We start from the raw sequence: 22,360 nt of genomic DNA, 5'->3' as shown, positions 1-22,360 counted from the left end.
AGCAGCAGCAGCAGCAGCAGCAACTTTGACTGGCTCGAGCGCAAGCAATTTGCATATTTAAGCAACAACTTGAGCGCTCAAAGCACAACACGTGCCACGCCCACACACAGTTGGCCCCCAGCCATAGCCATCTGATTAGAGCTGTCAGCCACACTCACGCACACGCACGGGGAAGATGCGTCTGCCATATCGCAACAAGAAGGTGGCACTTTGGGTGCTCTTCGGCATCATTGTGGTCACCATGTTCCTATTCAAGTTCACCGAGCTGCGGCCCACGTGTCTCTTCAAATTGGACTCCAATGAGCTGGACACGCAAATGATGCACGCTGAGGTATGTAGACCGCTTATCCATACATACATACATACATACATACATACATCAATCCATCCAACCATCCATCCATCCATCCTTCATTTAATTGAGATATTCAAACACTGTGCATCAAGTTCGATTTAAAGTTAAAGTAACTTGTTATGTTACTAAGTTAGTTGCTAACAATTTAAGCTGTGGCTCAAATATTGTTTTTAATATCGAAAATCATTGGCATAGCTCAGCTACACTGGCAGAAAAGCACGCGTGCTTTATATATAGGAAACAATTTCAACTTAAGTCTTACATTTTGCTATCGACTTCAGTCAGTTAAACTAAATTATGAATACTTATGATCATTTATATATTCAAATTGCTAAACTGGTTATACAATTTTTGATAGCGCAACAATTTCAAGTTTTTATATTCAGCTTAAAACAAATCAATGCCTAGATCAAAGTACAAATTGCTTAATTCAATGCAATGCGTTTCAATTTAAAATTCGCATGTAAATTTTGAGTAATTGCAGCTTAATCTATTTAATCTATATAAATTATTTATATTTTTGCGCATATTTTTTTTAGTTAATTAATTGTTAATCGTAGCCTAGTATTAAATTCTATTTAACAATATGCTATAGAATATTTAATATATTTAAATTGCAGCAGCTGTTAGCACTATAAACAATTTTAAACAAACGCTTAACTTAGTCGTAGGCAATGCAAACAGTTACAAAACATTAATCGCTAGCAATTGCTTAGGGACTTAACTAAGCTCGCGCAGCTGCTTAAGTACTTAGTACTTGTTGCATAGTGTAGTGTCTGTCTGTCTGTGTGTGTAAAAGTGTAAAAAAGAGATCAGAGCGTGTTGTGCTTATTTTCGCTTCAGCGATTCTTGCTCAGGCGACGATTGCAAATGATAAATCAAACGCAACTTCAACTAGCTTACGCCCAACACCACCCACCCACCCAACCAGCCAGCCAGTCAGCCACGCATTCGCTACTATCTATGGCTATTGGTTTCCATCTATCCTATGGTCAGCCTTACAGGATAACTAATTTCATGTTGACTGCACACGCTCGCTAGCTCGCTCTCTCTCTCTCTCTCTCGCTCTCTCTCTCTTGGATGACCGCAAAAGCCATGCAAAGTCATTGAGCGAATTTGCTGGCTTATCGCTTGGCCGAGCAGCATTCTGTAAACATTGAGTCTGGCCAAGAGGCTAAGGCATGCCACAGCAGGGGGCAAGCGGCAGGCGCATATGTTGCAAGTGGCAAGCTGCAAGTGTGAAGCGACTTTAAGCACTTCAAAGTGTTGCACACTCGTATTAATTTTTCACATATTTAGTTGCGCTTATTAATTGAAATGCAATTGAAACGAAAATGAAAATCAAATTACAATTGAACTTAATTTAATTATTTCGAAGATAATTAATTTGCACATTTATGTGATCGCTCGTAATTTGTAAATGTCAAGCAGCTTTTGTCAGGCAGCACAAGCAGTCGCACATGCTTATCAAACTTGAGCCTTGGAGCTTTATCCCTTATCCTTTGCATATGAAACTTTTCCTTTTTTTCAACTGCGTAGGCAAATCCTTTAAATTGACATTAATGTGACAGGTGTGTGCGCTCAGCTCACGCGGCGTATGCGTGTTGCTGCCAGCGCAAATTGCGTATACGCCCCATCATCATCATCATCATAATTATCAAGCGTTTTCATCTTTGGGCACGCGCTCTAATTTTATTTTTCACATCTCGCTCAACCTTTTTCTTCTTCTTCTCTCGTTTTTTTTTTTTAACAGAAATACGTCACTGATGACAATCAACGGGTCTATTCATACAACCGTGAGATGCCGTTAATATTCATAGGCGGCGTTCCCAGATCTGGCACAACATTAATGCGCGCCATGCTGGACGCTCATCCCGATGTGCGGTAAGTTGATTAACGCCCGCCCACACTCGACCAGCCACCCACCCAATTGTAATTTGTGGCATATGCATATATCTTAACTTAATTAGTTGCTGAACGCCGCGTTGCGATTATTTCAACTTTAAGCTGCTGGCTAAATGGAATTTCATATGGCAAAAAGTTGCAAACTTTAAATCAAATCGAAAAATGCAAAACCCAAAAGCCAAAAACCGGAAAAGTTTGCGCACACAACTTTGTTGCTTTTTGTTATAATTAAAATGCATGAATTTCTTTTTTAGTCAATGATATATGAGAGCGAGAGTCGAACATAGACATTCATTTTTCCAACAGTTGTGGGTGGGCTGGTGGGGGGTGGGCCCTGTCATGGGCAGTGGAATTAGATTATTAAGTTTGCGTTACGCATGAGCAATTGCTGAGGAGTCCTTTGCGTAGAGTGAGCGAGACAGCAATAGCAAGGCTTATTTTTATTTTTATTAACAATTTGCTGTGCTCATTTTTTAATGCCGCGCCGCTTTGATACGCATTCGGATTTGGATTCGGATTCTGATTCTGATTCTGTTGACTACACAGCACAATTTCCGCTATTTAAAAACTTACTTCCGTTTTGGGCAAACGAGCAGGCAGTGGGTGGGCACTTGGGGCTTATGCTTAGAGCTAGAGATACAGCGAGCTAGCGAGATATATATTTATATATATATATATATATATATATAACTGGGCGTTGTGGTGGCCTCGTTAACTTTTGTTCGCCTGAGCTAGAGGCAAAAGGCGAAGCGTGCGATTTGCATAAAAGCCACGCGCATGTAATAGCTTTAAAATATATAGCAAAGGCATAGCATAACACATGTGTGTATGTGTGTGTGCATGTGTGTGTGTGTGTGTCTGACCAGCGCTCTAAGCTCTCTGCTAACCCCTTTAGCTATGCGGCTAATTGGAATTCAGCGCATTTTGTTTAAGAACTTTTAATAATCCCTAGAGAATTGCTCAGCCACTTGTGTGTGTGTGTGTGTGTGTGTCTCTCAAGCCAATTTGCATTTATGAATTTCTGTTTTAATCAAATCACTGTCAGTAATTAAATTGTGGCCAAGAAGTTTCTACCTAGCCCCAAAATTGAGTCAACGAGACGCTTCAATTAAATCCAAATTCAAATTCAAATTGCAAATTGCAAAATGCCAATTGCCAATTAAGGCAGAGTCTGTCTATATATATATATATATGTGTGCGTGTGTTTGTGTGTGTGTGTGTGTGTTTATTTGTTTGTTGGCCCATAAATTAATTTAGCTGCTTTTGCCTATGAATTGCTCTATGGCCAAATAAGTCAAACTGTAGTTCAAGTGAAATTATTTGCTCATCGTCTGCGCTTTGCGCTTCGACTTAAGCTGCAGCTTACGCTGAGTGCTGCGTGTCCAGCGTGTCTCTCGAGAGTGTCCAGCTGTCTACTTAGCGAGCTCATCGCGTAGTCAAGCAGCAGCTGTTAAATTGAGTTGACCGAAATGTGCGCATTCGGCCAATATCCGTTGCTAAGCTGCCCCCGCCGCATTGTTCAGCCATTTGCTCATTCCATCTCCATCATGTTGTCATTCTGTCATTGCAGCTGTGGACAGGAGACACGCGTCATCCCACGCATTTTGCAGCTGCGCTCGCATTGGCTGAAGTCGGAGAAGGAGTCGCTGCGCCTGAAGGAGGCGGGCATCACCAAGGAGGTGATGAACAGCGCCATTGCCCAGTTCTGTCTCGAGATTATTGCGCGCCACGGCGAGCCGGCGCCGCGTCTCTGCAACAAAGATCCGCTCACACTCAAAATGGGCTCCTACGTCATTGAGCTGTTCCCCAACGTAAGTTCGCCCCCAACAGCCACGCCATGGACTTTTATATTTATCTTTATCTCTCTGGCAGGCCAAGTTCCTGTTCATGGTGCGCGACGGCAGGGCGACGGTGCACTCAATCATCTCCAGGAAAGTCACAATCACGGGCTTCGATCTGTCGAGCTATCGCCAGTGCATGCAGAAGTGGAACCACGCCATCGATCTGATGCACGAGCAGTGCCACGACATTGGCAAGGAGCGCTGCATGATGGTCTACTATGAGCAGCTGGTGCTGCATCCCGAGCAGTGGATGCGCAAGATTCTCCACTTCCTGGACGTGCCCTGGAACGATGCGGTGCTGCACCACGAGGAGTTCATCAACAAGCCCAACGGCGTGCCGCTCTCCAAGTGAGTGAAGTCGAGCCAATAGTCGCGCTTAGTTTAGGCCAAGCAACTGCCACTGACATTCGCATAGCTAAAGAGACAAATATTCAAAACTTTATTGCCAAATCGTTGTAAAGTTAGCAACAGTTGCAATTTTTTACAGCAACAAAGTTTAGCTTTAGAATTTATTAGTTAGAGCAATTAGTGAATTTATGTAGCCCAAATCATGTAATTGATATAACTTTATAATTGGTATATAGCTTACTATAATTGGATTTTGTGCTCAGGTTGGTTTGCTGTTAACTTTTTGCTTGGAATTATTTAATTTGTAACAAGCCAAAGTAAATTCAAACTTAAAGCAAACAAAACTCTGATGTTTGTTCGGCTTTAAGCTGAGCCAGTTAAAGCGGCTTAAAATCATGTGGCAAATGCTTTTACCAAAACCGCAGCCACTTTCGAATTCATAGCCGAAGCTTGGCTAGAAATTCTTATGGAGAGCGAGTTGATTTTGCGTTTTTATTGTTGTTGTGACATTTACTAAATGCATTGCGTTTGTTTGTTTTTTTTTGGCAGAGTGGAGCGCTCGTCGGATCAGGTGATAAAGCCCGTCAATCTGGAGGCGCTGTCCAAGTGGGTGGGCCAGATACCGAGCGATGTGGTGCGCGAGATGGCGGAAATCGCGCCCATGCTGTCCGTGCTGGGCTACGATCCGTATGCGAATCCGCCGGACTACGGTAAGCCAGATGCATGGGTGCAGGACAATACATCGAAGGTATGTGCAACTCACACACAAACAAACAATGCGACACACACACACACACACACAGACACACACAAAGGCAATTCAATCCAATTGCGAACTCTACACGCGCATAGAAAATATTTTGGCAGGCAGGCAGTCAATGCCGCAGGCTCGACGCAGCAGCAGCAGCAGCAGCAGCATATTCCACTTGCCACACACACACACGCGCACAGTTGGACACCGGATATGCCCTCAAAGTATGCAACATGAGCGCAAACGACTGAACGAAGCAAGCAAAAGGACGCGCCCAACCTTTTTGTTGTCATTTCGCGTTGAACAATTTTCTATTTCTATTTTCTGTGTCTCTCTCACTCACTCGCACGCTCTCTCTCTCTCTCTCTTTCTCTTTCTATTGTTGCACTTTGCAGGCTTTTGCACAACATTCAGCATCGGAGCTTTCAACTTCCGGGCGCGTTGTCCCTGCAGCGGCTTTGAGCTTTGCTTTTGCTTTGGCTGCTGCTGTCTTTGGCACATTTTGCTTTGTTCAACTTTCAACTCTGACCAAACACACACACACACACACGCATTAGCTGTAGCTGTTTTGTTGTTGCTTATTGCACTTGATTTTATATTTTTGCTAAACAATTTGTGTTCTCTTTGTTTGTTTGTGACTTGCACACGCCTTTTTGTTATTATAATTATTAATATTGTACTACTATATTTGTTTATATGCATGAGCTGCACATTTATTTGTGTTTTCTCTTTACCATTGCGTTGTTATTATTTCTTTTTATTTCAGCTGCATGCGCATTTCACTGTTTGTTTCATTTCTTTGCTGCTGCTGCTGCTTATTGTAGCAGCAACTATGCTGCAGGGCGGTGGCAGTGGCAGTGGCATGCTTGGTTAGCTTGAGTAAATATGCAACACACACAAACGAACACACACACACACACACACACACACATGCATAGCAATGAGCGCAAAGTTCTTGTGCCAAAATGTAAAAATTCAGTCAAATATGCAACTTTGCAATACGCTTGCTATTTATTAACAATTATTTAATTAATTTACAACTTTGCCTTACACAATTAGTTCAACTTTAATTTTTAACTGCAGCACTCGCAACTGCTGTTCACATTTCTTTGCTGGCTGGCGGCCTTAAATGTTGCACAAACATTTGCAATGCCGCTGCCAAAAAGTATGCTACAGTTATTTTTATTTTTATATCGACAGCTGCCAAGTTGGCCTAAAATATGAATTTAAATTGAATCAAGTCAACAGCTGAGCGTAATTGATAAATGTCTTAGCCCCTGGGATAAACTTTCGAGTTGTTGTTGCATAATTTATGAAAATTCTGAAGCAACTATTTGCAGCAGCAGCGGCAGCAAGTTGAGCGTAATGAAAAATAGTTTTTTCTATTTATTTTATTTGGGTTGCATGCTCAGTTGCTCGCTCAGTTGGTGCGTCGTCTGCGCTTCAGTGGCTTCATAAATTGATTGGCAATGGCAATGGGCGAGTGGCATGTGGCATGCAACAAGAAATGCCACACATAGCATATTGCATATTCAAATTCAAATTCGAGCAATGCCGCAAGCTTTGCTTAAACAAAAAGTGAAGCAGCAGCAGCTCGTTTGCTTTAAATAATAACTGTGGCAATTGCTAGCAAAGTTAGTCAGTGTGTGTGTGTGTGTGTGGCAAGTTATGCCTCAAAGCTACAGTCAATTAGCTCTGTGGCAGCAACGCTCACTCACTCGCTCACTCGCTCGTTCATGCAACATGTGTGTTAAGGCCAAACGCGCAACCTATGGGCGCTGCCATAAAAGAGAATAGAAAGACATCACCATGGGCTGTGTGTGTTGCACGTTGCAGGTTGCTGAGCTTCCGGTTGCAGCTGCTGCGTTAAATTAGCGTGCTAATTAATTAGTGCAGCCAGCCAAGCAGGCAAGTCAAGTTGCGCCAAGTGACACGGCGACGAGTTGCAGCTGCAGCCAGCCAGGACACTCTTTTTTGCTTTGTTGCCACACTGAGCCGAGAGCAGCAGCAGCAGCAGCAGCAGCGCACAGTTGCTTGAGCATTGCTCATAAATAAGCACAGCCTGACAAAAACCCACCAAACAACCCACCAACCAGTGGGTGGCTGTAGGGTCAGGTGCTGGCGCTGGCTCTGGATTTCCAGCGAATGCAGGCGGCTGTCATGTTGCCTGCCTGCCTGCCACGCCTACTTGCTGTCACAACTGCAATTTCTGTTTGTTCCACAAACTGACAGCACACGCTGCACACACACACACACACACACACACACGCACATATGTGTGTTTGTGTGTAGGTAACATAAATTGGCATTTATGGCGCCCAACAACGGACAGCACGCTATATCGACGCATGCTACATGCCACACGCTGCTGTTGCAAGCCTCGCCCGCCTGCCTTTTGAGTCAGTTGCTGCCGCACTTCAACTCTGTTTGTATTTCCTGCTGCTGCCCATCAAACACATCAGCTACAATTATCGCTCTCTCTCTCTCGCACTCGCACTCTATATATATACATATATATATATATATATATATATATATATCGGTCCGCTCATTCATTTGTCGCTGTGGCTTTTTGGCGCAGCATTTTAATCAATTGCCAATGGCCAACAATATTATAAAGTGTGTGCGCTTAATTTATGTAAATTGCAAATATTTTAATAAATTGTGCGCGACTTTGAATTTTTATATTCATGCGGCATGCGGCGCGTGTGGCATGTGTAGCAGCTGGTGTTGAAATGAAATTAAAAATTAATTGCAGCGCTTAACGCGTGTGCGCTTCGCATTCTCTGCCGCCGTCGCTGTCGCTGTGTCGCTTCTTTGATATAATTTAAATGCAATTTTGTATGGAAAGCTCTCTAGCTGCCACAAACGGGCGTTTGACAATTAAATTAGAATTTTCGCACAGCAGTCGAGAGTGTCTGTTGTAAGCTTTGTGCTTGGCTCGGCTCGGCAGCAGCAGCAGCAGTTGCTGCCACATGTGTGTGTGGCATGTGGCAGGCATTGTTAGGTGTGCTTATTCATCTGCCTGTCTGTCTATCTGTCTGTGTGTGTGTGGCAAGTGCATTAATATGCATAATTATGCCGAAATGTAGGCAACGTGCATTTTACATTGAATGCAACGCTTGCCACATGTTGCCCCCAAATGCACAGACAGCCAGACAGACTGACAGACGAGGGCGTGGCTTGCAATAATGACAGCTTATAAATAATGCAAACAATAATTTAAAGCGCCAGTGACTGCAGCAGCAGCAATAATAATAATGTTGATGTTTATTTCTCGTTTTTATTTTTAGCTCAAACAGAACCGCGTCCTATGGGAAAGTAAGGCGAAGCAAGTGCTGCGCATGGATATGGATTTAAAATCGGATGATATGAACAATCAGCAGGATACTGATGCCGACGCTGATATCGAGAACAATTTACAAGCGCAGCAGCCGCAGGACCAGCAGCAACATGAGGAGCAACAGCAGCAGCAGCAGCAGCAGCCACAACAAGCAGCAGCACTAGAGCGTGAGCAACAAGAGCAGCAATCGGAGCAGGAGCAGCAACAAGGCAAATCTAAGGATGTCATCACGATAAAGCAGCTGCCACTTAACTACAACAAGCACAACAACAACAACAACAATAAAGTGGAAGCAGTGGCTGCTGCTGAGGATACATGATATCCGCATATACCCATTAGATTGCCGCGTGGCAAGCATTGAGCCACACACACACACACACGCACACACACACACACACACATAGACATAGATAGTAACTGCATTGACAGCAGACAAACAAATTCAAATTGTATATGAATATGCAATTTATTTAAACATCACTTCAGCGCTATATATAAGTCATAAATACGCTTTTAACTGTTATGTGTTGTCGTCAGTATATATATATATATATACCCGAACTATATACAAACCAAATAATTGGCAGCTGTAGCTCTTAGACTAAGCCACAACAACTTGTTCTTGTTGCAAGCGCTCACCCACTATTGTTGTAAGTCACTTAGCCTAATAGTTTATATTTATATAATTATACTAGACACTTTTTTTTTTGTTTTTTGTAACCCTTTGTAGCCTTGAGCTCTGCTCTGTTTTTAGCAGAACTGCACTGTCTTTTTAATAAAATATATAACGATTTGTACAGCTTGTTTAATTGCAAAATAAACCAAATATATATGTATATATATATATATGTATGTATGTGTATATTAGTGTTTGAATCTCTGCATGTCCTTTGGCAATTCTTAAGTCACAATAAATTTGTATTTTGTTTATTTTCCTCATTTGATGTGCTTTATTTTTGAGTGTAAACCGCAAAGAGCTTTTAACATAAATATTTTACACAAAACAAAAATATACAATATGTTGTAAACTAGACTAATCTACTTAGCTTAAACTGTAATTTTTTTATGCATGTGTAGCCTATAAAAAAAACCTTTTTTTTTTAACAACTTTTATGTTGCAATAAATTGACTGAATGTATAAACAAACAAAACATACATAACTAAATATATATACACAAATTAATTGATGTCTATATAGATATATCTATATATCTTATAGTTATAAGTATGCTAATCTAAATGTATTACAAACGAGCTGCTTAAGGCTTAGTATAATTTTAAACTGTATGTTTTATTCTCTCTCACACACTCACACACACGTGCATTGTTATGTCCGTCCTCGCTCGTATGCGCGTGTGTGTGCGTCTGTGCGAAGGAGAAGGAGCGAGTTTAGCTTTAGCTTTTAGCAAAATTCTATTTTTGAATTAAGTTTGCGCATTGTTAAATAAAGAATCGCTGACAATAACTGAATATGAATTGCATAATAACATTGTAGTAGAAATAAACAGCATAAGCTTTATAAAGCGTATTCGCAAATTATAATCACATCTATGTTACAATATTTATTGTGCAACCAAACGCTGTCTGTCTGTCTATTAGCCACACAGCTCGGTGGCAATTTAAATACTGTATAAACAAATAGCTAATTGTAATAAGTGTGTGCATTTAAATGTTAAACTGGCAATCAGTTGCTGCCGATTTAAGCGTAGAATGAGAACGACAATGTTTTCTTTTTAAATGGGCCTGGACAGACAATCAAAGCTCAAAGATCATAACAACAATTGTGTATGTATGTATGTGTTAGCAAGTTTAACAATAGACACATAAGATTTAAAATAACAACTAACCACACAACTGTCGTGTAAACAATACATTTAATAACAATATTCACAAGCATATTGTGTTCTTATTAAATGTCAGTTGTGTTTTAAATAAATTATTAAAATATACACACATTGCATAAACAAGCGTAAGAATTAGCCTTAAACATAAGACAATTGTACATTATTTATTGTACAATGACCAGGACAAAAGTAAGAAGAAACAATTGAAACAGCAAATGGAAATATATGAAATATATTATGAAATTTGATGAACATAACAATAAAAGTTAAACACTATACAATAAACAAACTTATTCTTTAATTTCAACAATCTAAGTTCGTTTTGATTTTCGAACTAGAAGCTCTAGAAGCCAAGCTTAAAAAAGCTGCTCCAGATGTTTTTTATACGAATTACGCTACCGTTATTGATGTATTGATGTAACAACCTTTTGTTATTGATGTAACTATATTTCAATACAAAAGCAAGTTAGATGGATTGTTTTTTTTTAGCCATAACTTTCTTAAAAACCATTAGATTGTGGATTACAGATTACTCCGTTACGATCGTATTCATACTGAAAACAAAGTTTGCAATGATGCAAGGATTATAAAACATTCAAATTTTGTCGCATTTTTGAAATTCAATCAAATGTTTTTTTGTCAAAACATAGAAATTTCTAAATCCAAATTTGAATGCAGTTCTTTTCTAATGCATCTCACGAGTATAACTAGGCATAAAACTCTGAAATCGGACGCCCGATTTCGTGTTGAAATTGCAATGCTTATCAAATTAGATAATCAACAGATAATTTGTTCATGGGTTTTGTTTAGGATATTTTGCTTCATTGAACGTTCGCCAATAATGTTTTATATCAACACAAGTTTGTGCTATTTTAAGTTGATTTTTAAACGGCATTCATTATGAGGTAAAGAACATCGGGTTCGATTTTTTAAAACTCGGGTGTATATGCTTCTCAAAGTTGGAAAAAAATAAACAAAAGTTCAGTCCCTGTTGGCACATTGTTTTACCACCATAGAACTTAGTCCAAAAATCATTTTTTTATTCAAATCATAACTTAAAGAATATGTTTATTAAGAGCCTATGTAATTAAATTAAGCTAAAACACTCTAAGTCCTGATCACATTTTTTTGGCTGAGAATATATGCTTCTCAAAAGTTAGAAAGTGATAAAGAAATGGAAGACGCCTTGATTTTGGGAAAATTCAAATGGGGTTACATCACGTTTTTTGCAAAAATCGAAAGTCTAAGATTTTCCAAAAAAATTTAATGTAGTTTTGTGTGGCAGATGCATCTGCACGAGGGATAACGAGGCATAATAACTCTGAATTGGCGCAATTTCGCTAAGTTATGAGCTATCAAAGTTGGTATATTTCACAGAAAAATGTCTTGCCTTGTTAACTATTTGTTCATAACTTCCACAATACAATTTTGAAAATCCACGTGGTTATCTTCATTGAATTGAATTTTGCAACGCCCAACGTGAAATGGGTATACGCAAGTTCAATCGAATTTTTTTCGCCTGAAGCTACATCCTCTCAAAAGCTGAACAAAGCAAATCCTCTTGGATTTGATTAATAAGCTTTAGTTATCGATGTAACTCGATTTGTCCTCCTCGTAAGCTCGTCGATCGCTGCGTCTGCCAATGAGAAAACAACTTACACTACTACCTTGTCGTCAGCACTTACCTTCGCCTATTTATCAGCTTTCACTTATACCCAATTCAAATTGAACTGTTACATTCAACTTGAACTTAGTTCTTTTATTAATTCGGTCAACACAACCATTGGTTGTTGATGTAAAAACGTTAGCAACAAACGTTAATTTGTACATCAGCAAAAATTGGTTGTTTGTTTGTACATCAACAACCATTAGTTGCTTGATTTGTACATCAGCAAAAATTGGTTGATTAAATATACATCAACAACCAAAGTTTGGTTATATATAATTTATGTTTGATTGATAAAAAAAATTTTTTTGACTAAGTTATGGTGGTAAAACCAATGCTGCAGACTGACTTTTTGTTTATTTTCCAACTTTGCTGCAATTCAACGAAATGGCGTCCAATTTCAGAGTTTTATGCCTAGTTATACTCGTGAGATGCATAAGAAAAGAATTGCATTCAAATTTGGATTTAGGATTTTCGATGTTTTTACAAAAAACGTGATGTCACCTTGATTCAATTTAAAAAATGCGACTAAATTTGAATGCAACGATGCAACTTTGTTTTTAGTATCAATACGAGCATAACACTGAAAAACGTTTCATAATCTGATTTTTAAGAAAGTTACGGCTAAAAAAACAATACAACTTGCTTCTGTTAGTAATATATTAGTTACATCAAAAACTAAAGGTTGTTACATCAAGAACCTTGTTAGACTCGTGCGATTCATATGAACAAAACGACATTTAATTAATAATTATAACATAATTATTTGCCAAGTTATGAACAATTGAGTATGAACAACCGTCTGTGACAAAGCAAGCTTTTGAAATGGGTTATCTGGAAACGGAACTGCGAATCGTCCTTTAAGATACAGCTCTTCTCTTCTGTTTCCATTAGACTTTACACTACACTACATAGTATGATTATTTTGTATGCTATTGCACTACACTTGATGCATACTTTTCGGAACAATTAGCAGCAGCAACAACAACCAAAATCGTATGTATATATACAAAATATGTATATATATTCTTCGTACAGTAGTGTGAAAAAAGAAGCATTGATCCAAATATTTGGAGCTTGGAGTAGAGCATATACATATGTTTGCCTTGCTGAGAGCCAGAGGGCTAGAGCTCAATGATGAAGCTCTTTGTGCAACCCATTGCATGCAACATGTTGTAGCATATATACAAACAAACTATATTGTTGAAAAATATGATGATATAACACTTTAATTTTCCATTTTTGCAGTGGTAACTAGTTTTCATTGTTTTCAGAAGTTTTGGTATTGATGTTTGTTTATTTGGCAGAAATATTACATTTCTTGATCAATAATAAAAAAAAAAAACAAAGAAAGAAAGCGGCACGAGTACTTTTCATTTATGTTCTTTTGTTGAGTATTGTGAATAAGCTAATAATAACTATTTAGTTCATTCTTTTAGTTTTATTAAAATTGTTGGCATTGGTTTTTTTCTTCTTTGGTTTTTGTTTAAATGTAGTTTTACGAAAAAATTTTATTTATTTTTATTTATTCCTCTTCCTCTTCCTCCTCTTCTTCCTCCTCTTCTTCTTCCTCCTCCTCTTCTTCCTCCTCTTCCTCTTCCTCCTCCTCTTCCTCCTCATCTTCCTCGGCCTCCTCATCCTCCTCCTCAGCAACCTCTTCCTCGACCTCGTCTTCATCCTCGACGATATCTTCATCTGCCTTGGCATCCTCCTCGCCTTCGGGTGTCTCGGGCTCACCGGCCTTCTTGCCTGGTCGCTCGCCGAACCACTTTGGCAGTTTGGCTGCAGGAGATTGAGAGAGATTGTTAATACCAAATCAATTGACAACAGCTAAATATGCATAATATTGCAAATATAAATACATATATAGAGAGCAATACATGTACATGGAAAACATGAGACGACAAATGTACAAATGACTTGGTTGCGTGATTAAGTTTTACTGTAGGTGTTTACTGTTCTTGTCGCCGCATCTCGCGCTTCTGTCAACTACTACTTAACTACGTTTAATAGCTGCGTGCTGAGCTATTCACAATTTACATACATTTTTGACGGCCGGTGTATTGCTCCTTCTTCTCATTCCAGATCTTCTCGCTGGAGTCCTTCGAGATTTCATCCCATCCCTAATTAAACGCATGTGTGGGTGTGTGCGTATGCGTGTGTGTGTGTGTATGTGTATATTAATGATGCAAATCACACAAGTACAGTTGACAAAAACATAAACATAGTATACAGAACATAGAAAGAGATAAAGATAAAGACAAAGAGTTGAGCGTTAAGTGTGCGCTATGTCGATTGTTATTGACCTATAAGCCCCACTAATAACGTAACGTATATAAATTGATTGACTGACTGACTGACTGACTGATTGGTTGGTTGGTTGATTGACTGGCTGATATTGAAATGTATAAGTAATTGATTTGTTCACTTTGGCGGTGACTTTTTGTTTGTTTGTTTGTTTTTGGGAGAACACTGAACATTGAAGTATTGTAGTATGTATGCAGAAAAAGTACAGTTGGACAATAAACATATAAAGACATATGTATGTATGTACATTATATAAATACACATATACATAGATGTAGATACATATATAGAGACACTTAGCGATCAAAGCTGATCCAAGTAGTTGCTCTACATAAGCGCGCTTACATTTTGTGCGCGTAGTAAACCTTTCCTGTCTCTCTTGCCATGCCTTTTCTAAGGTTTCCGCATACACCGTATTATAGCCCTATATGAAACGTAGAACGTAAGCATGTGTATGCACAACACCCCCCGGTTTCTCATTAAGTGCATAACAGTCAACGTGAACCGTCAACTGGTCAACTGAATACTTACACCCTCGAAGAGCTTCTTCTTGTCGTCGTATGAGCGGGTGTCCACACGTCGCTCATATTTGGAGGCGACTTGGATCTTGGGCTGCAGAAACAGATTACACATTAACATTATAACAATGATCATTTGATTGAGCGCGCACTTACCGGGTATTTGCCAGTCAAAGCTTCTGGGTCGAGACCCTTCTTCAAGGCTTTGTGCCTGAGCTGTTGCTTCTGTCTTTCCTTCAACTCTTTCAACTGCAAATGACCATTTAATTAGCATATATATATATATATATATATAAAGAGCCCTTGCTGAGTATACGTACATCGTAGTCCTGACGTTTCTGCCTTTCTTCCAAGTCATATTTCTCAGTTTCCAATTTGACGATGAGCTCCCACAGTTCCTGGGCCTTCTCGCGCAGCTTCTGTTCGCCGAAGCCTTCGATAGCCAGGGGCTTGATGCGGAACGACAGCGAGATCTTCTTCTCCTCCTCCAACTGCTCCTTAGTCTTGTTACGTTCCATGGCGGCGGACGACAGTCCCAACTACATATGCGTGCAATTTTCGATTTTTTGTTTTGTTGTTGCATATTCCATTTTGTTTTTTTTTTTTAAATTGAGACACATTTCATTGTGTGTTTTATCAAATATTTTGTTGGGTTTTGGTTTGGTGGTTGGATATTTGGGGGTGGTTACGGTGGTACGTGTGGTACAGGTACGGTTTACGGTTTACAAAATGTAAGAAGACATGAATTGCAAATGACACAAGATTAGCAACATTGTTGTGTTCCAGTGTATGTGTGTGGGTGTGTGTATTTGTGTATTAGTGTGTGTGTGTGTAGTAATGAATTTATTTGAATTGAAATGATAACGAACGGATTGGGAACGGACGGGGAAATGGTTTTGGAATCGAACAAAAATGCGCATCATATATAAATATATATCATATATATGTATATAGATAGATCAACGATGCAAGTGCAATATGTGGGGAAACAGAGAGAGAGAGAGAACGAACGAACGAAATACGAGAATGGTGTGGAGGGAAGCGTATCAGTAGGCTGAATTGATGGAATTTCATATAATTACCACGCCTGTCTCCTTCTTGGCAATGGTGAAGTTGGGGCCCTTCTTGTCCTTGTCCTTCATGGCCTGCAACATAGCCTGGCGCTTCTTCTCAGCCTCCTCGAGACGCATGCGCTTCTCCTCAATTTCGCGCTGCTTCTTCTCCTCGGCCTCGCGCACACGACGCTCTTCCTCCTCCTTCTTGCGCTGAGCCATCTTCTGCTCCTCCTCGGCGCGTGTTACCTTGCGCTTGGCCTGCTTCTCCTTCAGCTTCTTAAGCTCATCCTCCTCCTTGGCTCTCTGTTTGCGCCATTCGCTGATGTATTCTTTCAGCTGCTCATCGAGATCGGAGCGCTTCTGATCCTGACGCTTGATGAACTCTGGATCGCCCTCACCTCTGCGCAGCGGACACACAACAAAAACAAAATCGATTAGTAAGCAAATAATTGAAGCTCAGAAAGTTACTAAATAGCTAATTAACGATAATAATGCTAACGCTAAGGCTAACTAGTAGCTATGCTTCACTAACAACTACTTAGGCTAATTTAATTACATTGATCAGCTGCTCATTATGTATTAATGTTGATTACGAGTACATACTATGTACATAGTTAGTTGCCAGCATTATTAAACTAAGCTAATTCCAAAAAAAGTATATGCAAAAACATTTACTATGTATATAGAGTTCTAAGAATAGTATCATTTAAATATATATTTATACATATCGATGTATGCGATATACATATATGCATGTATGGTATTTGAATAGATCGCCATGGGTGGTTAACAAAAAGTAATGAGTTTTATTTAGAATTAGTAACGGTTTAGCAAGGCAGACTAACGACCTTATGTCGTACTAAATGTAAACTAAATGTTTAGTACGAGTTAATCATCATTATTATTTTTTTAAGTTTCTTTATACATCATTTTTGGTATGGCATCAACTTACTCGGCTGGTGTCTGAGGTGGTTTTCTATACGTGAGGCAAACATGGAGATGGTTTTATATATATATATATATATATATATTTTGGTGGTTTTGTGTTTCAAAAATTGTTTTTTTATTTTTTTTATTTATAGTTTGGCACGAATTCACGATGAGTGCGCAAAAAACACAAGTGTTTGGTTTCATTATTATATTTTTTGTTTGTTTGTTGTTGTTTTTTTTTTTTACATGTAACAAAAATATTTATAGTGTGTGTAGGTGTGTGTTTGTTTTTTTTTTATACAAACAAAAAGTTTCGTTGAAAAGAAAGAGAAAAACATTTGTTGTTTAAAAAAAAATTATTTGCAAAAATATATTGTTGTTTTATATTGGTGTGAAAACGTAAAAAATATTGTAAAAAAAAAATAAATTGTAAGTACGTAACTGTTGTTGTTTTTGGTTTTGGTTGTTGTTGTTGTTTTTCTTGTCTGGTATGTTGTTGTAAAAAAAACGTAAATTTGTAATTGCTACAACTAAATTCCAAGCAACGAGCTTTAAGCTATTTATACAAAAAGAGAGTAAAAGTGTTTGATAACTCAACACTTGTGACTGGTGACTGGTAACTGGAAATTTTGGAGTAGTACTTTGAACTGGAAACTGGAAGTCTGGAGGCTGGTCTCGTATGAATGTTGTTTTTTTTTTTTTTTACAAAATCATGAGAAGGTATTTGTTTACAAAAATAAGTAAAATAAACATTGTATGATTCGAGCAACTGTATTTAATTTGAGGGTAAACTGTTGAACATTCCTCAGCCCTTAAGTACATATGCATACATACATATTGTATGAGAAAGTTATATAAAACAAAAAACAGAATACAAATAAAAACAAATTAAAATAAAATAATAGAGTTTGATTATAATGTTCCTTAACTCACACTACACACAGTATGCTAAGAATTTCGTTTCGAATTTATTATTATTATGATTTGTTTTCTTTTATTTTTATGATTATTAATTGGCAACGCAATAACTTACTTCCTGCAATAAGAGAAACGGAAGAAAGAGAGGGAAAGAGAGAGAGAGAGAGAGAAATAGTTGTGATTTTATAATTAACCATGTCTTAAATTCTTAGTTGATGAACAAGAAGCCAGGCCAGCGATAGGCGAAATTTACGAATTTTGATAATATTATTTGTTTGTTTTTCTAATTCCGAAATTATTCGAATTGAAATTTTGTAGGATTGTTTAGGGATAGACATGTTACGAATATAAATTACGAAAACGAATACGAATACAAATACGAATACATATATATAAGTATATACTGAACTGGGGAAATGCTGTGTAGGTGTAAAATGTGTGTAATATATGTGTGTGTGTGTGATAGCTTGTGGGTGGGTGGTTGGGAGTAGCTCGCTTGGATATAAACATAAACATTTACTATATACATGGGGCTAAGCGATTTTGATAGGATTCGAATATACTTTTTGATTTTGAAAGTTTGGTTTCTTCGCAGCTGGGAAAGACTAGTGTAAGTAAGTATGTGTGCGTGTGTGTGTGGGTGGGTGAGTGTCAGCGTAAGAGAAAGAAAGAAAGAGGGAGGGGGGGTATATGCAGTTGCTCGTGTATGGGACAACATGTAGGTTAATAGACTATTTTGTTTACATGTATATACATAGGATCAGACATAGTTACAACAACATTGAAAACGAAAAACAAAATTAAAGAATAATAGTGTAAAAATCATAAATCTACTAACTACAGACAAAAACACAATATAATATACAAAGGAAAATAATTATAATATTTTGAATTTTTTCATATTTTTTTTTTTTGAGCGTCTGCACATTGATTCAATTTAACGAGCATAGCAAATAAAAACAAGGACAAAGACAAGTACAAAAAGAAATAGAATTGTGCTCATAAGAAAAAATTAAAAAGGAAATTAAAAAGTGCACGCACATATATAGAAAACAAAAAATGAAAAGTGTCAAAACTTTGTTTGGCAAAAACACCAATCGAGCCATTGAGTTGCTACGATTTGGGCACAAAAATTACTTACGTCTCCTCTCTGGTCTCCTCGGCAACCTCCTCCTCCTCGGAGCTGCTGGCGTGTTCGTAATTAAACAAAAATTGTTTATGTTTGCGATGTTGGTTTTTTTTATGTTAAATTGTTGTTGATGGGATTTGTGCAAAAAACAATATCACAGGTGGTGCATTGGTGTACGAAATGTGCAACAAATTGTGGTGCAAAGTTGTTGTTGATGTTGTTGTTGTTGATAAGTCGTTGATTTAGTTGTTGTTGTTGTTGTTGTTGTTGTCAGGTGGTTTATATATTCAATGTTTATTCAAAAGAAACAAAACAACAACATTAGCAGAGTTCATTTAAGTCAAATGGGGTTTTATCCGTTTAACCAGAATGTAAAAGAAGTTTGTTGTGATTGGTGTTGGGGTTAGGTGGGGCAGGTTCCAGGTTGATTGGTTGGTTGGTTGAATGAAAGTAGAGAAATGTGTAAAAGGAATACAGATCAAACAGGTGCCGTTTAAGATTCAAATAGAATAACATTTTACACTTGTGCTAGTCAAAAGTCAAAACAATATATTTGCATGAAGTTTAAGGTTTTTAATTTAAATTACGTTGCTTATAACTAACTTTATACAATGCTGTTGCTAAACCGACGCTGCTTATAAACACTTGAGCTTACTACGAAACACTGAAAGAGCGTTAACGAACTTTTAGCGGCGCACTGAGCGCATACTTAATATCTTGATTATTGCTGTTGTTGCTAATATTACATTTGCACTTACGTGTATTCCTCATCATCGGACATGGTTACGGTTTAGGGTTGAAAAAACCTAAAAAAAAAATATAAAAGACTTTATTACATTTTAAATCCAAGCAGGCGCCGTTGGCTTCTAACTACGATTGCAGCAACTTCAACAACAATCAGTTTCACAACAACAGCAGCAGCAGCAACGATCCGCACTAAAATAGCAACAGATTCAATCTCTCTCTCTCTCTCTCTCTATCTCTCACTCAGTCTTCATGGCTTGGTGTTTGCTGTTGTTTTTCTGTTCGTTTCTTGCCTTGATATCGCGCTATAATTAGATAATATCGTATCTGCTAGCGAATGCTGTCATAAGAGCTACATACACACATGTATATATGTGCATATATATATATATATATATATATATATAACATATATATAACCTTATTTTTATACACAAATATATGTATGTGGGGCGACAATGTTGTAGCTCGAATCATAATTCTTGTACACCTCTTTAAAATAGCGATTATTTAATTTTCTATATACGTATGCGCTCGCTCTCTCTCGCGCTCTCTCTCTCTCTCTCCCTCTCTCTTTCTCTCTCTGAGTGCTGCTGTGCGATATGCCTATGTATGTATATATACATAAATTTGCTGACTGAGATTTTTGGCTTTGCAGCTTTTTAGTTTTTAAAAATAGAACGCTCCGTATTGAATTTCTTTGACGGCAGCCGAAAGTGCACGAAGCGCTTAACAAAAACAAAACTGCAAAAGCAACCAAAAAGTGCTCTATACACAAGTGTATAGCAAAATAAATACAAAGAGCTTTTTTTACCTTGGCACTAAATGCAAGCGGAAAGTTAAATCAAACTAAAAACCAAAGCTGAGACTTGGATGAAGTTGATATGTAAAAAATATATAACTCAATAATTTCAGTCGGTCAATTGGTTAAAAGTGTATTTAAAATTTGCGCACCTTTAATTGCAACAAAGCTTGACGGTTTTTAAATGAAAACTAACAGTTTGTGTTGCTTATCTGGCGTATACTTGATATTTTTGACGTGCTACTGCTGCCGCTTTCAGTTGCCACACTCTGCTAACTACAAAATATATTCCTTGTGCCTAATTTTAGAAATTATTCCAGAACAGATTTCAGCAGCTATGAAAAGCTTTAACACATGTGTGTGACTGCCTATGTGTGTGTTTGTGTGTGTGGGTGTGTAATTTTCTTAAGACGCCTGCGCATTTGCAAAACGTTGAGAAATATCTGCCCGGCTATATTCAACAATTTGCCAAGGTAAAAGCTTACACACACACACACGCACGCGCACACACACACACACACAGCATTTATTTTTAAAATTTCATAGAGAAACCAACAAAAAAAAATGTAGCGGCTGCTTATTCAGCGAAGATCATATAACACTTGGACTCTTAGCACTCGAAGTGCGCATAGAAAAAAAAAAAGAAAAGAAATGAAAAAAAAGAGCAAAGGAATTTTCTTTTTGGTATTCCTGATTATTGTTGTTGTTGCTGCTGTTGCTTTAGTTGCTGCTGCTGCTGATGCTGTTGCTGTTGTTGTTGTTGTTGCTGCTGCTGCTGCTGCTGCTGCTGCTGCTGCTTTGTTGTTGTCTTTTCATTTATATTTAATCACGACAATTTAAAAAAAAAAATTTACAAAACAAAAATGGTTTTTTTTTAATATCCAATTTGCTTAACGTTTGCTTTGTTCACACTCACTTTCAAAAAAAGTTATGAAAAAAAATTCGTTAACGAAAAAAAAAAAGAAAATAAAGGATTATATAAGACAAAAGTGTTTGTCAAATGTTCTTTAAATTTTCTCTTGTTTTATATTTCAGCTTTCAGTTTTGGTTATCTCTTGCTTATGTTTCGATTGCGTTTTTTTTTTTTTTAATTTTCTTTGTTCTTTGATAAGTTCAACTTGCAAGGATAAACGATATTTAAACAGTTTGCATTTGTCTTTGATTAACTTTGTTGACTTTGCTGGGGATACGTTGGTGGTGAAGGTGGTTTGGTGGTTTTTGGTGGTTGGTGGTTGGTGGAGAGGTGCACACTTGCCCAACTTACTTAGGGAAAAAGAAACAAATTGAACTCTCAACTAAAGTCCGAGCAGCTGACGTCGTAGGAGCGAATGCTGCGGTTCGACTAAACAGACTGACGATCCAAACCGTTGCTACACGTTATGTTAAAGAATTTTTTGTTTCAGCTTGCGGAAAATGAAAAGCATTTCCCACCAATACCAACAAGCAGCAAGCACATACACAGACAGACAAATGGACGGACGGACGGACAGGCAGACAGACGAAGACACATGCATACATATTGACTGTCTCAATAAACGAACGGGCGTGAACAGGCGCGATATATGCTATTCTCGCCGGCTGGTCGATCCCCAACGATGGCCAACAACAAGTGGCGACGGAGCATGCGGCAAGCGAGCGACGGGGCGAGGGGCGGGGTGAGTGCCAACGACTACGCAATCGTAACCAAGCCATGGAGAGTGGGGCAAGTGGCGACGCTAGCGGGAACGCTTGCAGCCGTGGGCGGCATGCGTATGTGTGTGGGGCGCACGGCAACAACAAGATTCAGGTGGGCTGACTGCCACCAGCAGCACCTCAACACCACCCACCCACCTAACCATCCATGCGCCCATTCAACGCGGCAGCTGCGACTGAAACATAAACTTGTTGAATAAACAAAACGCACG

General features: G+C 38.4%; 2 protein-coding genes across 17 annotated transcripts; one reads left to right on the top strand and one right to left on the bottom strand.

Annotated features, from left to right (window-relative positions):
• Positions 1–2: 2 nt before the first annotated feature.
• Positions 3–9,548, top strand: LOC108605599 (protein-tyrosine sulfotransferase). 2 transcript variants are annotated; one of them, XM_017995375.2, is made up of 6 exons: positions 3–331; positions 2,109–2,239; positions 3,831–4,071; positions 4,133–4,449; positions 4,999–5,197; positions 8,494–9,548. In XM_017995375.2, exons 1-6 carry the CDS (start codon positions 176–178, stop codon positions 8,860–8,862), a joined length of 1,413 nt encoding a protein of 470 aa, XP_017850864.1. In that variant the 5' UTR covers positions 3–175; the 3' UTR covers positions 8,863–9,548. The 2 variants fall into 2 exon arrangements, with proteins under 2 accessions (XP_017850864.1, XP_017850865.1); XM_017995376.2 differs by having other exon boundaries at positions 4,999–5,159; positions 8,494–8,620.
• A 3,769-nt stretch (positions 9,549–13,317) lies between these two features.
• On the bottom strand, positions 13,318–21,824 carry LOC108606211 (troponin T, skeletal muscle). Of its 15 annotated transcripts, none has more exons than XM_017996096.1 (10): positions 21,721–21,824; positions 19,669–19,716; positions 18,919–18,967; positions 16,886–16,909; positions 15,964–16,333; positions 15,199–15,417; positions 15,035–15,127; positions 14,892–14,972; positions 14,098–14,176; positions 13,318–13,835 (listed from the first exon to the last, which is right to left on the bottom strand). In XM_017996096.1, the coding sequence occupies exons 2-10, from the start codon at positions 19,682–19,684 to the stop codon at positions 13,579–13,581; spliced, it is 1,188 nt and encodes a 395-aa protein (XP_017851585.1). In that variant the 5' UTR covers positions 19,685–19,716; positions 21,721–21,824; the 3' UTR covers positions 13,318–13,578. The 15 variants fall into 15 exon arrangements, with proteins under 15 accessions (XP_017851585.1, XP_017851578.1, XP_017851583.1 ...); XM_017996089.2 differs by having other exon boundaries at positions 15,961–16,333; positions 18,923–18,967; XM_017996094.1 differs by having other exon boundaries at positions 18,923–18,967.
• Between the last annotated feature and the right edge of the window lie 536 nt (positions 21,825–22,360).

The sequence above is a fragment of the Drosophila busckii genome, chromosome X (genome assembly GCF_011750605.1).
Source record: "Drosophila busckii strain San Diego stock center, stock number 13000-0081.31 chromosome X, ASM1175060v1, whole genome shotgun sequence".
NCBI lineage: Eukaryota > Metazoa > Arthropoda > Insecta > Diptera > Drosophilidae > Drosophila > Drosophila busckii.
This window is presented reverse-complemented; position numbering and strand designations above follow the sequence as displayed.